The sequence below is a fragment of the Alternaria infectoria genome (genome assembly GCF_024043175.1).
Source record: "Alternaria infectoria strain BMP 0036 chromosome Unknown scaffold_11, whole genome shotgun sequence".
NCBI lineage: Eukaryota > Fungi > Ascomycota > Dothideomycetes > Pleosporales > Pleosporaceae > Alternaria > Alternaria infectoria.
In genome coordinates this window covers 710081-729211 of record NW_026250700.1, presented here as the reverse complement: position 1 = coordinate 729211, position 19131 = coordinate 710081, and the positions used below count along the sequence as shown (strand labels likewise).

Sequence of the window (19131 nt, the reverse complement as noted above, 5' to 3'; positions counted from 1 at the left end):
GAGAACAACCAGTGCGCCCGAAAGAGACGAAGCTGCAAGCAGCTATGCACACCACCAGGGCGAGAGAGACGACCAGCTCTCGATCTGCACTGCAAGACATTAGTCACTGCAGTCGATCATTGTCACTGCTGTTGGCACAGCTACTTCGTTCGCTTCTTCGGCATCGCGTCCGGAATACGATGCTTCTTCCACTCGTGTTTGCGGGTCGCATCGGTCCGCTTGTAAGCCTTTGGGCAAACACGGCAGGCCAATCCGACTACGACAGCAAATTGATTATGGAAGGCAAGATTATGTCGTCGCAGGTTGCCTTTTCGATACCTGTAATCCAGTCAATACGTGTGCATGAGCGAGTTGCGAGAGGGCGAGGCCTACCTGCCACTAAACGTCTTATCGCACTTTTTGCAGTGCTCTAGCGGAAAACCGATTTCGCTTTGTTCCAGCCGCTCGCAGATCTGAGGATATTGATGGTCGTCAAGTTCAACGAAGTTGGTCGACGACCCCTGGCTTCGTCCGAAGGGTTGGGCGATTTGCGGGGATTCCGGTGGGTTAGCTGTTGATTTCTGGTAGTTGATGTGTCCACCCTCAGCAACATCTTGATCGTATCCGCCACGAAATCGCCAACCCTGATGATCGGAGCATTCATAGGTACCGTAGCGGATACCAGTGGCGCCATGCCACTGCGAACGCAACTCCGGCAAAGACTGTCCTAGTGCAGGTGGTGACTGGATACCGGGAACATGCGATTCATGGTTTGCAAAACTAAACGGTACCGAAGATCCCGCTGGGTCATCTTGTTGCCCATCAAGACCCTTTGCTGGTTGCTGCGGGATTCCTCGGAAAGACTCCACGTGATTCGCTTCAAACGAAGCGTGGTCCCAGTCTGTGTCCATCCGAAACGACCTAGGCAAATCGAAATCGTTGGGTGGGAAACTTTCAAGAGGCGATACGGTGCTAGCGGGGCGATTGGCATCCGAATAGAACTGGGCGGAGCAAATGCCGTTGACGTTGGGTGTGACAGGCGATACGGGCGACGGCGACGACTTGCGAGATTGCCGTCCGCTGGTCATGCTGGGCACTGAGACAGACTGGTACTGGGTGTTCAAAGTCCACAGTAACATTGGCTCGTCGGCAGTTGTGGGCGAGCGTCCCACGGGAGTCGCACCGCGCTCGTCGATCTCATCCAGATCTAAGAACGACGCTTGACTCGTGTCAGACTCGAGAGAGCGGTCCTGGGTTCGCTCCATGAGAACTTCCAGCTCAGCGAAGACATCGTCTCCTTCAAGCTCTGGAGCAAGCATAAGCCTATCTGAAAGTTCGTGGAGCGGCATTGCTGGAAGCTCATAGCCGTACGGATATCCATAAGCTGGTGGAGCCTCGTCGTGAACAGCTTCCGCATATTGTTGGGGATCCATCCGGTAAGTTCGTATTGAGACCCGGCAGAGCTTTCGTAAGAGCGTTCGGCACCTGGAGACTGTGCTGCTACTAGAGTCTCTTGGATGACTTGGGATTGAGAAGCTTTTGGCGTCGTCGACTGGCACAGCGGTGGTAGAGCGGCTGCAAGCACATGAACTTGTGCTTGGCGTCGTTGTTTTGTCGGCCAAGCTACGCCGAGATGTCGAGATGCTGGAACTCAATCAGTACAGTGCACTTCAGCTGGAACCATAGCCACTGATGGGATCTTGGACTCACGTACGTAATGCTCCAACGACGTTTTGCCTCGATGTGAATGAGCATATTCGGAAAGCGGGGGTGATCTCGAAAATATGTGGCAAAGAGCATCCGCGATACTGAAGGACTTTATTGAGCCCAATTGCATACAGACGTCATGGCCAGGAGAAAGTATGTAGGTTTCTGAGGACTGCTGACTGGCAACAGGACCGCGCGTTGAGGACTGGCGGCGCGACGCATGTCTCCCCCGGAAAGCTCGATGCCAGCGGAAGGGCCTCTAGCAGTCCGATACTCCATACTGCTGGCAGAGGTCTCGATCCCGAAAGATCAAAAGCAGGCGAGAAGTTCGGAGGACTCTGCATCGAACTAAGAAGCCCTGTTTTTTAACGTATGTGCGCCAGCATGTAGACAACTCGAGCAACGGCCAAGACTGGAGCGCGCCCTAGGTCCGATGTTGTCGACGTCGAGGGATTGGATACAGATGAAACGTTCATCTATTTTCGTTGCCTGAGGTCCTTCGATGTCTCGGGCCTTCAAGTGGGCGAAGGCCCATTGGCTGCGGCGACAAGCCTGCGATGGCAAGAAAGCAGGCGACGCCAAGTGTATGGTGCATGCGTTGATGCCAATGTGGAGGAAAAGACGTCGGTCATAGTCGAAAAAGGGTTCGCCCTCACCGCAATCCAGAATAAGAGACGGGCAACGAGGATGGCGCTAAAGTTCGAGAAGTGAAGCGGGGCTATCCCTGGACACCGGCGGCGAGCGATAGAGTGTGTATCCCGGAAGAAGTGTGCCGGCTACTTTGACAAGTTTTTCGCAGGCGGATTCGGAAGTCCAGGAGGAATACGCTGTGCTGTGAGCCAATTTTTGCGGGCGGCGTGGGGGTGAATTGGTCGTCGAAAGTGTATCGGGAATGATGCGGCTCTGTTGTGAGAACGACGGAGGTCACTTTCGAAATTCTGGAAGCGCGAACTTCGTTAAGAAAGTCAGAGGCATAGCTTCAGATATATCCATCTGATGCTCCGCCTTCGAAACTATTCTCTTTCAACAACACAGCCGCAGAGATGGGGCCGACGGAAAGCCAGCTCAAAGGATGTACTACAGCCAGGAACTGCCAGAGTCTGCCTTGGGATGCGCCTCGGGGGAGTGAGTCTGAGCCACATTGTGGGTGCTGTATCGACCACTGACCGGTGAACTTGCGTGGGCTTCGATAATCACCAGACGAGTGTGGATTCTCAACAGATCTCAGACATCGGGAGTACGTACTCACGCCCAGTCGCCAACTACGCATGCGCATCTGGCCCCAGCGGACCAGCATCTTTCCTATGCACGCACCGTGGGGGCAGCTCAAGGGGCCAGTCATCGAGGCGGCGCTTCACGAAACCGCGGTCTGCCCTTTGAAGCGACACGTCGTGCTCGACACCAAGCGAGGACAGCTGGACCAAAGGGCCAGGACCCGTTACCGCGAGTCAGCTAGAAGAAGGCAGATGGCGCGAGCCAACCCCTCCAGTTGCATTAGCCGCACGTTAGCTGTACTTCCCCTTCCACTTGCAGGAGCCCCAGCCCGAATCGAGCTTCAGCCCTAACGTCATCTAGACAATGCTCAAGTGGCATCTTACGTTTGTTGCGGGCGGCCTCCAGATGTCCTCCGTTGCTGCCCGACTGCAGACTCTTAGCGCTGGGCGTCCTCCGACGCGTAAAGTCCTCCAAATCGAACGTTGAAGGAAAGCTCGCAAACCATGCCGGATTGAAGACGAAATCGCGAGTGCTCGACGTTGGCCTGTCAAAAGGCGGGGGAACCCGTGCACACGTTTGACACGCGCTAGTACGATCGCTCCGTGCACGTGCCAAGATCACGTCACTTCCCGCAACCGACGGCCACAGCAACGAATCTCAACAAACAATGCCATTGTGCGGACATACTGCGCGATAAGCCAAAAATGCCTTACCTGGCTGACGAGTTGATCAGAGCTCGGCATCACCCAAAAAGACTAATGCAGCAGCACCTTCGACCCCGATATGGGCTGGCCTACCGTATAGCGTACAACATCTGACCGGCATGGCCACTAACGAAGCTCCCGTCGCCTTGCAAGAACCGCCCGTGCCAACGCTGCAGGATGCCCAGCGATCAGGCTAGGATGTTTCTTCAAGCAAGGTCCAGCCCATCAGACCGCCTAAGCCCCGCTGGTGCAACTCCAGCTAGAGCCGCATGAGCTGGGTTTTGGTTTGTAGCCTACGCCTCGTCCTGATGCACCGTCCTCCCACCTTATCATCCGCATCGCAGCACCCACTGTGCCCTTCCTGAGCCCTCCGTGCGGCCCCCTCGAAGTGCCAATGACTGGTGTTTTGCGCCGCACGACAATCTTCCCGGCCAGCATTAAGCGCCCACGACATGTGTGCCCTTCATGTGCTCGGGTCCGGTTGCCTTGTAGACCCACAGCCGCATCGAAGCTTGATTCGGCTTACGGCCGTGTCCCCCACTTTTGCTGGCTGCGTGGCATGCCTCCGTCTTAACGGCGACTGGCCCAACTCTATCTCTCCTCATTGGTAGGAGGAATGCATTATGCATGGAACATGGTAAAGCACTTACTTGCCGACAGACTGCGACCTTGCTCTGCAGCAATAGCAAGAGAACCCTGCAGTATGATCGCCGCCATGCAGACACGACAACACCGATTTCTACGGACTCACACGTCCTCGGTCAATCGCGACAAACTCAAATCAACCGTGAAATGAGCTGGACGAGTCCTCAACCTCTGCACGCGCGTCCCATCGACGCCTTCACGGAGGACTTGATGCCTCATTGCATAAGCGCTCGAGTCCTCCCAGGACCGACTGGCTATGAGCGCTCCAACACATGGCGGTCCTCATCTCCTGTTATTGCCTCCAAACCTAGATCAGCAACATGTCTCACTTTCTCCATGCATGCTTTTCCGGTCACCGCGAGTCCTTCTCGGCGACTAAATTCCGGTGAGTGTAAGCGATGTTGCGAAAAATCGAGATCGGCATACCGGTGAGTAGTGGACGTGTCAACCTCGCGGGTGGGCGAATTTCGTGTGTGGTATGCGGCTCAACTGGGGCTCGGAAGTAATTCCGGATGAAGATGGGAATGGAAGAATTCCGCCATGTTCACAGCAAGCGGAGGAGGAATTGGTGTTCACTTTAAGAAGCTTTCAAAGTAAAGATGCATGACTAACTCCAAACTACCTGCTTGCTAATGCGCTCCAAAAATCGTGTACGAGTACAATGAGACAACGACTGTGCCAGACAGTCTAGATGGGAAGATAAGCACCAGCTGAAAAAGAGAAAGCGTACCAGCCAACGAGGCTGCAGCGAAAATCCTCCAACATTCCGTTGAGTGTGAGAAATGACACCATGACCGCCAGGATCGTAGGCTGAGGTGAACCCAAAGATGACTGCCGAAAAGATAGACGCCTGGGGCTGGAACCCCTCAGCCGGCCCCCAAGTGCCCTAGGTAAACATTGCATAAATATAAGGAAACCAATTCTTCTCTCATTCTGTATCGTAACCTCGTGTTGTCCTTCGTTGCGATGTTTCGTTATTTTCCGTTAAATCGTTGTTGTCCATATTGCCTGTACTCTTCATACAGTTCATCCTTATCGTAAACCGCTCCGTCGCTCCTAACGTAACCGACGGCGTTGTAGGGCTCGGAACGCGGGTATTCAGCTTCACCCAGATGAGCACTGCCACTGGGAAGCTGGTATCGATATTGTTCCCGGTCCGGCTGCGCACGGCGGTCTGCGGACGAAGACGAGTGAGGCGGCGGCGATGAGTGGAAGTCGCTCTCGGATGATTGGTAGGGAAAGACGCGCAGATGAGAGGACGAGTGATCTGTCTCAAACTGATGTAGGGCGTTGGAGGCGCGAGGCTGTTGAGCTTGAGTTCTTGACGGGGGCGGTGCACCGTTTTGAGCAGAGTCGTTGGTCACGCCGTTCGAGTACGGGTGAGAAGACCAAGGGCGATAGACTTGTGCGTACGTTGGGTCTCTACTTGGATCGTAGCTATGGGTTCGTGTAGTCGGGGCTGACGCGCCTCCTCCCCAGGTAGACTGCGTCTTGTCAGCGGCGAGCTTCAATATAGATCATCAAGCTATCTCACGTTTGCGTATGAACTTCCACGAGAACTGCCGTTACCGCCGCTTCGGCCTGATCCGTTCGAGCCATGACCATAGTGATGCTGGGAGCCGCTCATCTTGTCTTGAGTGGACTAATAGGATAAGCAAGGACGAAAGGTGTTGCGTGTGACTCCTGAAAACGGAGTGAAGGGATGGGCTGGGAAGGCCTGGGTCAGGGGACAGCAGGTGGAGGGTTTAGACAAATACGGGAGCGCGTGATTGGTGGATGAGTCTGCTTGCAGTCACTCAGACCGCAGCGGGAGACTAGTAATAGAGTAGAGAAGATGACCAAATAACGGATGTGGTGGTCGGATTTGGGGCGTGAGTAAAGAGTCACGCTGTGGTATTCGGGTGGGCGATATTTAATACTATTATCAAAGGGTCCTTCACCTCGTTCCTCTCGAGTCCAGTCTGCCCCAGGCACCCATGCATTACGCCCCGTGCCCCTCAAGCGTCCGATACGCCTCCAGCAGGGGCACATGTTACGCAGAACTTAGTTTGCAATTCCCTAGAGATTGTCCAGTCGAACCGTTGGTTTCCTGAGTCACGGTAGGCACGGACAGGTTCCTGCGGGAACGCGATAGGGCTGCAGGGTGGTTCTTGAGGAAAGGTCCGGCCCTTTTCGGCTGCGTCAGTCCAATAAGAAGCCGAATGATGGCAACCGGGTAGGGAAGTCCTGTGCGCATTTGCGTAGTCCAAGGAGAAAGCGAGAGGGCGCAAGTGGTCTTGGAAGCTGGGCAAGCTAGCTTAACGGGCACGGTGACCACACCGCTGCTGCCGGACATAACGCGCGCGGATATGGCAAAGTTCGCCCTCTGTGCCCGCGCAAATATCGAGAATGCCGAGTCACCTTGATGCATGATGCAAGACACGGCCGTAGCAGGGCAGTGGCAGAGCCTCCACTCTACCGACACACCGGCACACGCTAAGCCACTCACGCCGCTGTCTAGCCAGTCAGACCGTCGCCTAAAGGCTAAACAGACGACAGAGTAACCGATGGCCCAACGAGGCAGACCCAGTCACTGATGGTTCCCGTCCGTCCCTGATGAAACGTTGGCTAACGGATACGAGCAGCCAATGATATGGACGAAGGACGGTGGGATGTCCACTCGCAAGCAAGTGCGTGGGGGAAATACGTATGCCTCCATTTCTATGGCTGAAGCGACGGGTGGCCAGGATGTTGGGTTTGGGTTGCGTGAGATGGCGTTATAGGGTCGTTGCGCTATATCAGCTGGACACAAGTTACTATGTGGGAACGTGGAGAGCAAAAGCGGCAATCCTGCCCTTGCCACGGAGGAAGACGCCGCGGCCTTCTCCAGACCGGCCCGTATTAAATCGCCTAATCATAGTTGCCGTGAGCTTGTTCGAGGGTGAAGATATGATTCGCGGCCGAGGCCATCCGTGATCTCTAACCCCAGAGCCACATCTGCGATTCGTTGCGGTGGGGCTCGATCTGTGGAATACTGAAGCCCAACCACCAGGGTATTGTATTGGAGGCATCCAGCACTGGTATACCCTTGACGTATGCAAGTGAGCGTCCCGTATTGTGTCTGAGCTTTTGGGTGGCTTTGCACCTTATGGGCTCTCCTCCAGGGCCATTAGCCAATGCGCCAAAGGTCGAGTCAGCTTATTGGAAATCGTGGAAACGTCTCGGTGCGTTCGTCATTTCGAGCCGATGCGTCCGAAAACTAGAATTTGTTAGCATGAATAGCTGGAAAGAGTGTGTTGCAGACGATCTTACGGAAGAGGGAAAGTAGTAGAGACGGTCGCGGCGCTCGCTGAGGGCTTCCAACGACATGCTTTCACTTTACGTTGCGCATCGCGTCTAGTGCTATGTCCTATTTGGCCAACAAGTAAAACATGTATCCTCTCCGGAGGTGGGCTGTTCTTGTGAGGCTCACGCTCGGCGACGAGCGCATCAATCCCCACGGAGGTAAGAGATGCTTGGCGCTTGGTATCTCCACGCTGATCGCAACACAAACCATACCGCGTCGCAACCACTTGTGAGACTCTTATAGTCACTAGGATCTATCCATGGGTGTACCTCAACAGCACACACGTGCCAAGTGTCTCACGAATAATTGCGAACCGAGGTGACCAAACCTCATCTCGCGATCCCACCGCCCATCGCAACACCAGGAACTCCCCAAGTCATCGCGCATCCCCACCTCAGCATGGCGAACCTCGACACTCTCCCACCAGAGATCCTCTTCACCATCCTCTCCTACACAGAACCCAACCTCAACCCCACCCTCCCGACCTACCCGCTCAACACCCTCGCCGCAACAAACAAACACCTCAACGCCATCGTCGAAGAATACGCGCGCAACCTCCTCAAACGCCACGCCGACATCGTCCTACCGAAGAATACGCGCATATACACGTGCCGCCGAAAATGGCTAGGCGATATGTGTTACTTCTGCAAGAAGAAGACACAGCGGAAAGCGTGTCTGTACAAGACCATAGCATGTTGCCTGGGGTGCGATAAGAAGGAGTATGAGAAGATGGTACGTACGCCCTGGGGACCTCAGACGCTTCTACATATATGTGCGATAGTGCTAATATACCGGACAGACAATGACGCAAGCCATGACATCCACACAGCTCTCTAAACTTGACTTATTCACCCCGTCGCCATTACACCTTGATCTCCCTCCTTTGGTAACAGCACCATACCCCATCATGGGCGCCGCATGCATCATGCTCTCCGCCCCCGATGTTCGCGCCCGCACCTCACACGTACGATCCCAGCTCGGCGATGCAGCGCGCGACGAAAGCTACATGCGCAACCGCCGCGCGAAACACGACCGCATTGTTAGACATTTGGGTATACAGTATGAGCCTACTTTGGGATGGTACGTGTGTTCGGAAGCGGCGGGCGGCGGGGGCGATGTGCTAGGGAAGGAGAAGGAAAAGAAGAAGATACCGGGTAGTATGCGCTCGGAAGAGGGTAGAATGGCGTATGCGGAGAAGGCGTTGGAGGAGGAGTGGAGGGCGTTAGGGATGGGTGGGTTGGTAGCGCGGGATACGGATTATATGGCTTGTGTGAGAGGGCGACAGGCAAGAAGAAGAAGAAGGAGAGAGAGTGTGAGTCTAGACTAGCGAGGTGGAAGGGAGAAGTCATGGCAGAAGGCGCAATGCGCGCATTAGTTGCTTAGTACATATTTCCTGCTTTGCACATGTGCGCACTGTTTACCTGCTGTGTAGCGCTCATACTCTCTTCCTCTGCAGAAGAATACAACTTAAGTAGGGTTAAGAGAGACATAAGAGATCAATACATAGAGTCGCGCACGCCTTTGCCTAAGATGCATACAAGAATATCTACTTTAGAGTTTGATAGCGAGGAATGCCAAGGCCTCAGAAGGTGAGTATTAACAAAACATTTGGAATGTGTTGTAGGCAAAGGCAATGTGGAATGCATAAGGCAGAAGATGTAAAGGTAAGAAGTCAAACAAGTAAGAACTCACGAACTTAAGAAGGGAACAAGATGTAATGACAAAATTGGTTGATTGAGGACCCAAAGATGCCAGCTAAACTAAACCACCACCACAGTTGAAACCCTGAAGTTGAAACCCATACAAGAAGTCCATATTCCATCCAGCCGACCAAGAAGATATCCAACCAACACCAAGTCCTTGCGCCATCCAACCACCACCATCGACTCCATCAACTCCAACCATCCACTAAACCAAGGCTCACCAGCAGCGATGTCAAGAACAGTGCTCGTCGAACATGCCGACACTCCACTATCATCACCAGAATTGACCTGAACTTCCGAAGAAGCCGCCATCTGGTTCGGATAAGATGATCAACCATCCTGGGGTCCGAAGACACCCAAGAGAACAACAAGAGGCCCAGTGTAGCGCAAGCGCCATTGACCGTCTATCCTCCAACCTTGTTGTCTCGAGGCACTCTCGAGATGGCATCAACATCCAATGTGAAAGTGTCCAACAGTGACAGTGACTGAACCCAACACCACTGATCCTCCGCTCTTGCCAGTCCTTCTGATCCAAACCGCTACCAACTCAAGGGCCAACCATGCAGCCTGGCCTGCATCCCTGTGCCACAACTTGACTTTCGCGACGCGCATACGATCGGGAGTGGCGTGAGACTGTCGACAGTCAAAGGAGAATCGAGCCGGTGCCAGAGAGGTTGGTGCCTGTGCCGCGGTGCCGTCGGTGGTGGTGCATGTCGATGAGTAGAGGCAATGAGCCGATGTAGTAAGACGATGCGAGTCCGATGTGGTAGTAGGGTAGACCGAAGGTGACATGGGTGTCAAGATAGTTGAAGGTCGAATCGAAGTGAGGTAGGTAAGTTGAACCGAGGCGGGTGTGAGTGAGGCATGCGAGGCGGTGACGTTGAAGGCGAGGCTGAAAGTTGGAAGTGAAGTGGAGTCATGTTGACTGTCGACGGTCGAGTGAGAAAGGGTTGATGTTGTTGTTACTCATGATGATTGTTGATGGGTGATGTCATACACCATGAGTAAAGAGCCGATGTCTGAAAATGTTAGCCAAGACTGAAGTGAAGTGAAGGAAGGGAAAGGAAGTAATTACTTGGAGTAATGCGGCCATGGTACTGAAGTTTGTTGATAGTAAAGTTGAGTTGTTGGAGAAGTGAGCGAGTGGGGAGTAAGAGGGAGAGAGGCGGGGGGATGGGGGGGTTTATATAGACAGAGGGTGAGCCGGCAGATCACCGGCAGTCGGCGCTAGCGCGTCTGAATACCAGGTGACTGACGTAGTCTGTGAGCATATTGTTGCCTGGAGAGCGTTCTAGGCGTGTGATATGGCCTGATCTGGTGAGGTGAAGGCGCAAGTGAAGGCGGCTTTGGGAGCGCGAAAACAACAAGAAGCACGGACCAGAAGCGCGCATTACGACGACGACGTTCTGATTGGCTTACGAGGTGATAACAGCGGTAAAACGGCAAAGGAAACTTCTGTAGATCGACAGTGATGACGGGGAGTGGGATTGAGAGCGCGTAGTGACTGTCAGTCTTGTGACGTACAATTAGTGACGTCGAATGCGAACAATAGAATGAGCGAGACTGGACACGTGCATGAGAATGGACCTTTTGCCTTGATGGGGAAAGGAAGAGATGTGAAGTGAAGCACTGGATGCATGGAGGATGGAGAAGACAGTGACGTCCGATGGCGGTATGTAGACACAAAACAAACCACACAGAACCCGCAACTGAGACGATAAACAAGGCGCTTGCTAGTTTAAGATTCCTTACTATAGAGTTTTAAGGTAAGGTAAAGACTTTAGACAATCATGAGGTATATGGACTGATTACATAGTTTGGGACACTGCGTTATTAGGGCAACCTATAAGGGTTTTAATGAGGATCTCATGAAGATGTTTGGTAGGCTGATGACATCCCTGGATTGCAATGGACCGGAGGCTTTCAAGAGCGTGACGAAGTCTGATAAAAGGTTGCTTGTGTGGTTGAGGGATGAGCGAGCGGATCAGGTTCAGGGATACACAATTTTGTGACCATGCGTATGATATCCAATTTCTTACTCCAAGTAACATGTAACTTCTATTGCTTTCTGTTGCCTCCGCCAACTACTGATCGATCGCCATGGCTATCTCCGGATCATGCACCGCATGCGTATATTCTCTGTCACTAGATTAATGAAGCTAAGACCGCGACGCCCTCGCCATCCCCGGCCACAACTTCCTCGACAGCCCCATCAAATTCCTCAGCCCCCTCGTTCCATACTCTGCAGCATACAAGCTTGAGCGCATCTGATCTTCTTCAGCCACGAACATCTTCCAATCTTCACCTAGCTTCAGCCACTCCTCGCGGCGGGCATGGTTTGTATCCTTTTGAAAATCAAGCCCAAGCAGGGCAGTTCGTGCTGTAGAATCCTTGAGCCAGTGTATTAGCCGGTCCCGCCCCCCTAATGGATGAGATACTCGAAGTGTTTTAACCATGGAGATCATGGCTAAGATGACCTTCTCGGCTTCAGTGAATGTCTCAGTAGTCACGTAGTGAAGTACCATCCGGCCGAGCATATCTAAAGGTTCTGGCAAACGAACGTTATCGGTATCGAAGAACGCCTTCAACTGGCGGAGTGTTGCATGAAGAGGTACAACATAGGCTTCGCCTCGAGGACTTGTCGCCACGACATGTCCGTACGCTACGGAAGTTTGTGGGCAGACGACAAGAGCACCAGAGTCGCCCACTTTGATATCTGTCGGATGAAATCAGCGGATGAACAATGTTATGCTGGCTAGATGTTTACCATCACCGCTGTTCATAGACACAACATACACGTTGCAATGTCCGCGCCCGCTTAGGCCGGATATATTGGCAAATTGTGGGAGGATGGTGCCATATTTCGTCGACGAAGAGGTGAGTATGCGGACAGAAATCTCCATTTTGGAAATTACATGCCACTTTGCTAAGTCTTCGTCTGCAACATCCACGATGTGTCGGAACTCAGGAGCTTGCTCTCCTTCAGCTAGGTACAGATTCGGGAGCTGTTGGTCAGGCTTCTTGACTTGTGTGACTGCCCAATCGCAGTCCGTGATGTCCTCTTGCAGGTCTTTCGGGCCAGGATACCTTGCTACAAGATCTTCTAGGCCTACTTCGTCGCTGCTGGGATCGTCGAGGACCTTCGGTGGTGATGGTGTTGCATTGCCTTTCAACGATCGCTCCTCAGACATGAGGTCATTGGGTGAGGAGTGATTATCGTCGCTATAGCCGTCGTCATCGTCGTCGAAAGTGATATCGTCACCATCGTCTTCATCTTCGTCCATTTGTCGCAACTCGGCGAGCAAGTGCTCTTGGAACTTGGCAGTGATCTTTTGGGTGAAAAGGTGCGCAGGTCCAAGGGCATAAAAGTCGCCGTTAATCTCGAGGAGGCATGATACCGTTGCTTCACTGGAAGGTGGTGTTTGGGTGTGTTGGCCAGTTAACATGCGGGTCCCACATAGTGAGAGAGGCTGGTCAGAGCCGCCCAGGGAAACACTGCTACTGCCCCATTGTAGTTCGAATGCAGGATCTTCCCCGACGCAATAGTAGAGCTTGAACGACGGACCAGATGTGACGTCAACAGCATACTGGTTCTTCATATGCGGTTCATCTAACACTCTTTTTACGCGGGGGAGTAATCTGTTTGGGCCCCTTACAATAATAGAAGGCGTCGGGGTTGCGCCTATGACACCGCACATGGCGAATGTGAAGGATACAAGTGGAGCGTAATCAAGAAGCCTCATCTTCTTGAGTTTCTTGGTCCGCCAGGCCTGCGTCGTCTTGTACATGGCATCTCCAAAGCTGTTGAGAACATCCCGAGCAGCAACGTAATGTAAAGCGTCGCATGGGAAGTGCTGATATTCATGCACAGCTGGAAGCAAATTGCATCCCAGGAGAGGTCTGGCGCCTCTGAGCACATCGGCTGGGGGTGTATCGGCGGATTGATTGAGGGCCGGAGTAGTGAGCGGGCTCGTTGGTGAATGTGTGACTGCAGGTGAGGGAACAGCTCGAGATTCAGTTGTATACGGAGCTCGACTCATATCCGGTATAGGAGTAGTTCGCGTATCCAACGTGATTGTAGTGTCCGGTAAGGTGGTCCTTGTCTCGTCAGTGAAGCCTTCGTTAGTCTATGAAAGCAATTACCGAGGCTTCCCATCCTGCTCAGAACCCGACGTGGATGTTGTGGAAGCTGAGCCTGGTGTGGATGGGGTTGATCCAGCCATTCTCGCGTGTATAAGAGCCACAGTGTAAGGAGGCAGCCGATGCCTGTTCCCTTGCCTTGTATGATTTGAAGACGTCACATGTGGTTTAACGCAGGAAGTATCACGAAGTACGGATAGAAGGGAAATGAGGAAGCTACGAAATTTGAGCGGGTTCGGAGAAAGCGATATCAGCGAATGCAAGCAGAAGAGGGGTGGATGTAGGACAGTGCAGCTTCTCGCCCCAATCAAGTGTGCCGGGTGGCCTGCTCCATACCGATGACGTTGGGGGATCACAGCCCTGGAGGGGTCATGCATGAGCTGAAGAGGGCGCATATGAACACAGCCGCAACTGGTGGCCGAGCATTCAGACGCACAATGAGGTGGCTGGCAGAAGAACCTCAGGCTGCGAGCGTGGGCGGTATAAGATGGATGACTGCAACTTGATTTCGCAGTGGCATACCTGTTCAGTATGGAACCGCCAACGCCAGCCGAGAAACAGGACATTGTGGACAAGTTTATGGACAACGAGGCTGCGAGCAAACCGGGAACCCCCGCTGTATTTTTCAATTACTACGAGTCGCTGATCAGAGGACCATCCGGCAGTTACGTGGTAAATGTTGCGAAGCCAGCGTATTCGAGTCACGCAGAAGTGGTCCGGTTCTTTGACTACCTGATTGGAAATACGTCGCAAACCAAGGCAGACTTCAGCTGCCTTTACGCCACGGACATTGCCACCAATGTGCGGGAGCACGGAATACGAGCTTTGCTACAGGCGTCATTAATGATCGACTGCGCCTTGAAGCAACACTTACCAGAAGGTCGCAAGGTGGGCGACTTCGTGCCTCGGACATGGGGCGAGAAGCAGTCATTTGCCAACTTTGTTGAGCGCTGCTTTCCTTCGCCCGCCCAGAGCCAGAAAGATCGCCAAGAATCGGAGAGCCCATTGGCACAGCGAGGCAGGCTGAAGGCTTGGAAACTGAAAGAGTGGCACAAATTAAGGCTACGACCGACCGACAACTTGGCCGAACACTTGGTGTTTGATCCAGACGGAGGTGTCATCCATGTCTTCCGACAGGTTAGCTGGTTAAAAGCACACCTTCGTCGCTCGCGGAACGAGGACATTGACACAGGATTTGCGGAAAGTTTAGAGAAGTACTTCAATCCCGGTACGCGCGTCATGTTCCGCCCAGCTCATATCATCCAGGGGGACATTCCCACCACAGCTCCTGCTGGAGGTCCTCGACTCTATACAGTATCTTCTTTTCCCGAATGATGAGCGATCGTACAAGTCGCTCGAGAAATTCATTAGCAAGTACAATTTCGACCCGCAGGCTAAGTACTTCCAGAGACATATCCGTGCGTTGCCCGAAGACTTTGAATACAAGTATCTGGGCAATCGCCTCGCAACGTTGTTGAAGGTAGTAGACAACCCGCCAGCAGCAAACGGCATCGTCGCATGGGTCGAGAGACACACATCGGAAAGAAGTGCCCTGACGGTAGCTATCGTAGGACTGTTCTTGACTGCCCTGATTGGATTCTTCAGTATGTGTCTCCAGAAGCCATGCCTACGATATGGGTGTGTCCAGTGGTCCGTGGCTAACGTCTTCTAGGCCTGATCGTTGCTGCCATCGCCTTGTTCTACAGCATAAAGCAATACGACGTTGCTGCACAGAATCCACCAGCATTGTTGCCGACGTAGTTGTTCCAACTGCACTTCATGTCGCCTCATCGCCGTAATCGTGTGGTGGAGGAGTCCGCGGTCGTTTGTAGGTTTGCGTGGGCAGGAGCGGGTCCGATGACGGGAAGGGGAGCAGCGCGTGCGCTATGACGTGACGATGTTGTTGAACCCGAAAAATCTGATGCTGCGACGTTATTGTGAGAGTGCTAAGATTTTTGAGGTGATGTGAGGTTGTCAGGTGCGATGAAGGCCCTGAACACGTTCAGTAAGGGGAGGCGGGAAAGCTAGTACGCTGCCCGCGCCGTACGGCAGGCACGACCCGAGAAGCACGCGTCTTCCAGAACTACCCATATCGATTGTCGTTCGTCCACTAGCTGTGCTACGATGAGTGATGTTGCGACAGTGCATTTACATGTTATTGCAATTGAACTTGAATTTCGTTCAGGAAGTCTATATGCAAGAACGACAAGGAAACTAAATGAACACAAGGAGACTGCGGCTTAGGCTTCCCCCACTGTTATAGCCTGTCCATGGTATCTCTGATGCCGCCACTTCATCCCTCTCCTCTCGTATCCATACCACAAACGCCCTAAGCCTATGAGAAACTCCATATTGTGAATCTTGAGCCCATCCTACGGGGTCGCCGTCCATGCGGCCGAAACCGATATCCATATAAACACCTTCGTGAATACCCTCACAACGCCATCGATATGTATATATGCTTAAACGCCATGTCATCCCGATCAAGCCTGCTCATTGATATGACCATTCGTAGTAGTCATAACAGGAACATGAACCTTGACCGTAGAAATATGATCCACCTCATCCGTCAATTCCACCTCTGTCGTCTGCCCCTCGGGTATCATCTTGTGTTCCAGCGTCCAGCCCGCCCTGCGCGCCAACTCCGCAACCACGACGTCGCAGTCGCCGAGGAGGTTGATGTCGAAATTGATGTGGTGGATGGGATCGCGCGAGATGTAGATCTGCGGTATGTCGCGGGGGAGGAAGTTCGGGATTTCGGATACGGGCGCGACTTTCATGGAGGTGCCCATGACGATGACGAGGTCGACCTTGTCTTTGTCGACGTCCTTGAGGCGGTCGAAGAAATCATTGGGCAGGGCTTCGCCGAAGAAGGTGATGTCGGGTTTCATGATGCCGGGCTGCGGGATGTCGAAGGCGCCGTCGGACTCTGAGTCTTCGTCGCTCGAGCGCTTCTTGCGTGCGCCGTTGCCGTTCGAGGTTCGCTTGCGCTTCTTGCTGGGCTGGGCGGCGATTTCGTCTTTGCAGCGTCTGCACTCGGCGGGCTTTTGCGCGCGCACACAGTCGAAGATGTCCTCGCCAGGGACCTTGAACTTGCACTTCCGACATGTTGCCGTCGCCCAGGAGCCGTGGCACTGGATGAGCTTCTCCTTGCGTATGCCCGCGTGCGCCTCCACATTGTCAATGTTCTGTGTGTAGTTGGTGAGCAGCTTCTCCTTGTCCTGCAGCAGGCGGATGAACTCGTGCGTGGGCGTCCACTTTTCGAGATCGGGTATGATGTCGCCGGCGAGCGCGTAGAAGGTGCGGGGGTTCTCGTCGAAGTTGTGGATGTCAAAGACCTCCTCGGGCTCGTCGTAGCCCATCTCGCGCAGCCGCGAGTAGAAGCCCGTGTTCTTGGAGCGGAAGTCGGGTATGCCAAGACTGGTCGATATGCCGGCGCCCGTGATGACCATGATGTTCTTGCGTTCGCGCAGCAGTTTCGCAGCGTCGTCGATGGTCTTGTACTGCGCCAGCCGCGGCCGCTTGTTCAGTTCGCGGTTGATGGCCAGCCCCAGCAGCTGGTAGAAGCTCTCGTCGGGCGCCTCTTCGAGAAACTTGGGGATCTTGACGCCAAAGGCAGTGCACAGCTTGCGCGCCGTCATCTTCTCGCTCGTGATATTCTCCATGACGAATGCGCTCGCGCCAATCTCATGGAGCCGCTGGCGCAGGCGGCGGGCCTCGTCGGCGGTGCACGTGTCTACGCCTATGGGGTGTCAACGGTGGTGGACGTGAAAGGCGCATGCTGGCCAGACTCACCATCGTCCGAGTACTCAAAGGCTTCCACTTCGTCTAGAATCTCCTCGTACAGGGAGGCCTGGTCCCACGCGCCGCCATCCTCTTCGTCCTGATCGGCCGCAGGCGCGGGCGCGTCCTCGTTCCGGGGCTTGGTTGCGCCTCCCGCTCCTGGGTCAGCCTTGATAGCGCCAGCGGGGGGCGGAGCGGGGTGCTGGGCGACGGCGGGTCCCTCGTCGGGATGGGCAGCCATGGTGTTGTCTCCCGCGCTTCTCGCTGTCGGCCAGTGTTACGAGTCTCAGACAGAGCGAAAGGTGGTCCGTCGGGTAAGTTGATGATACATGACGCTAGGCGATAAGGGGCCGGGCGGAGATGGCCGCATCGGTTTGCTAGTCTGCTATCCACCCGGACTACTTGGGTGCACATGCACTACGACTTGTCGTCTTCTTCTTCGCCAATCTCAGCATATATCAGTATGCAGTATCGAAAATATGTGCATGGGCTGCACACTGCTACACAGCTGTCCGGGATTCTCGACAACTAGACGAATCACAGCAGCAGCAATGCAGCTTTCTGCACACTTCTCCCCTCGTTGGTGGGAAGCTCCGCTGTCCTGCATGCTTCTACTCGTCACTTTTTGACCTTTGTCCTGTATAAGGTTCACGGCCTGTTCTATAACCAAGGTGAAGAGTCTGCTCGTTTCCATTCTGTCGCTCTTTTCCCCTCCTCTTCATGGCCTCAATGACTACCGTCGCCTCGGGGCTGGTCCCTTCTTCGCTTCCTACTACTGGACGGTTGCTGGTTGACGGTCACGAGGATCTTGTACCACCACGTCCAATTCCAGCCTCGCCTAAAATTTGTCACCGCGGGGCAGTCGCATTGCCCAATCCACTGCAGTATAACAACGTCATACCTTCACCTTCCCACGTCAGGTTGAGCAAGTTGGAAACGCTGCCTGTCGAGATCGTGGACCAGATACTGTCCTACCTCATTCACCCGTGCTCTCGGCTGCCGGGTCTCACTGAGACTCAGAGTAGATACGACGTGTCGGAGAAGCAGAAGCGGAGCATCAAGGACGAAGAAGACTTGACCCAAGGTGCAGACAGTCATCGCTGGGCTGCCGATATCTTCTCTCTTCATGTACTTCCACATCCTTTCAATGCCCTGTCGCGCACGTCCAGACGATGTAATGAGTTCGTGGAGGGGTACTGCTCGCATCTCGTTCGACAATGCAACATATTCAATCTGCCATTCGCCCAGCTGGACAGGTACGGTGCCGTCCATCCAGATATGAGTCATATTGTATATCGTCGACTATGGCTGCAACACGCCCCACGGAGGTGCATCTATTGTTTTGCGGCATTAGACACCTATCCTTTTCCACTTGTCAAACGTATCATTACGGCTTGTGAAGGGTGCTTCTACCGTCAGACCTTGGTGCGTTCATCCCAGTAATCTTTCCCCTCTTACGCCGCATGAGCTGACAAAGACCCATAGACAGTCGATGAAGTGCAGATGCAATACCACATCTCCGCCGCCACTGTTCTCGCCTCCCACCACATCAGAGGCAATCCCGGCTCAGTATGGGTCTTGCGCGTTGACGTGGAAGCGCTGGCCCTACAACTCTACCGTACTCGAGAATTCCACAATGCCCGTAAGGAGCAATTCGGCAAACCGTGCTCTATCTGCGCTATCACCAGATTCAGACCGGGGCATCATATCGGCAAGCCGCGACCGGTTCAGAAAGCTGCTGTCCGCTTGATTGCGAAGACGCGGTCTACGAGACGTTCAACACGATCTTCATGAATAGACGATAATATCTCGGACGCATACCTCTATCAATACCCTTCTCCTACTGCAACAATAGTAAACGCGTTTGCTGAAAACGTACTTCTCCTTACGCACACATATCACATTTCCTTCTAGCATATCTCATGCACCA

General features: G+C 53.6%; 4 protein-coding genes across 4 annotated transcripts; 1 reads left to right on the top strand and 3 right to left on the bottom strand.

Annotated features, from left to right (window-relative positions):
* Positions 1-368: 368 nt before the first annotated feature.
* Positions 369-1412, bottom strand: J4E92_007113 (uncharacterized protein; the record flags this gene model as incomplete). The annotated part of the gene is made up of 1 exon (XM_051498476.1): positions 369-1412. One exon carries the CDS (start codon positions 1410-1412, stop codon positions 369-371), a length of 1044 nt encoding a protein of 347 aa, XP_051351410.1.
* A 10595-nt stretch (positions 1413-12007) lies between these two features.
* Positions 12008-12877, bottom strand: J4E92_007112 (uncharacterized protein; the record flags this gene model as incomplete). Its single annotated transcript, XM_051498475.1, has 1 exon — positions 12008-12877. The coding sequence occupies one exon, from the start codon at positions 12875-12877 to the stop codon at positions 12008-12010; it is 870 nt and encodes a 289-aa protein (XP_051351409.1).
* Positions 12878-13949: 1072 nt separating this feature from the next.
* J4E92_007111 (uncharacterized protein) lies at positions 13950-15179 on the top strand (the record flags this gene model as incomplete). Its single annotated transcript, XM_051498474.1, has 3 exons — positions 13950-14632; positions 14685-15022; positions 15091-15179. 3 exons carry the CDS (start codon positions 13950-13952, stop codon positions 15177-15179), a joined length of 1110 nt encoding a protein of 369 aa, XP_051351408.1.
* Positions 15180-15901: 722 nt separating this feature from the next.
* J4E92_007110 (uncharacterized protein) lies at positions 15902-17442 on the bottom strand (the record flags this gene model as incomplete). Its single annotated transcript, XM_051498473.1, has 2 exons — positions 15902-17160; positions 17214-17442. 2 exons carry the CDS (start codon positions 17440-17442, stop codon positions 15902-15904), a joined length of 1488 nt encoding a protein of 495 aa, XP_051351407.1.
* Between the last annotated feature and the right edge of the window lie 1689 nt (positions 17443-19131).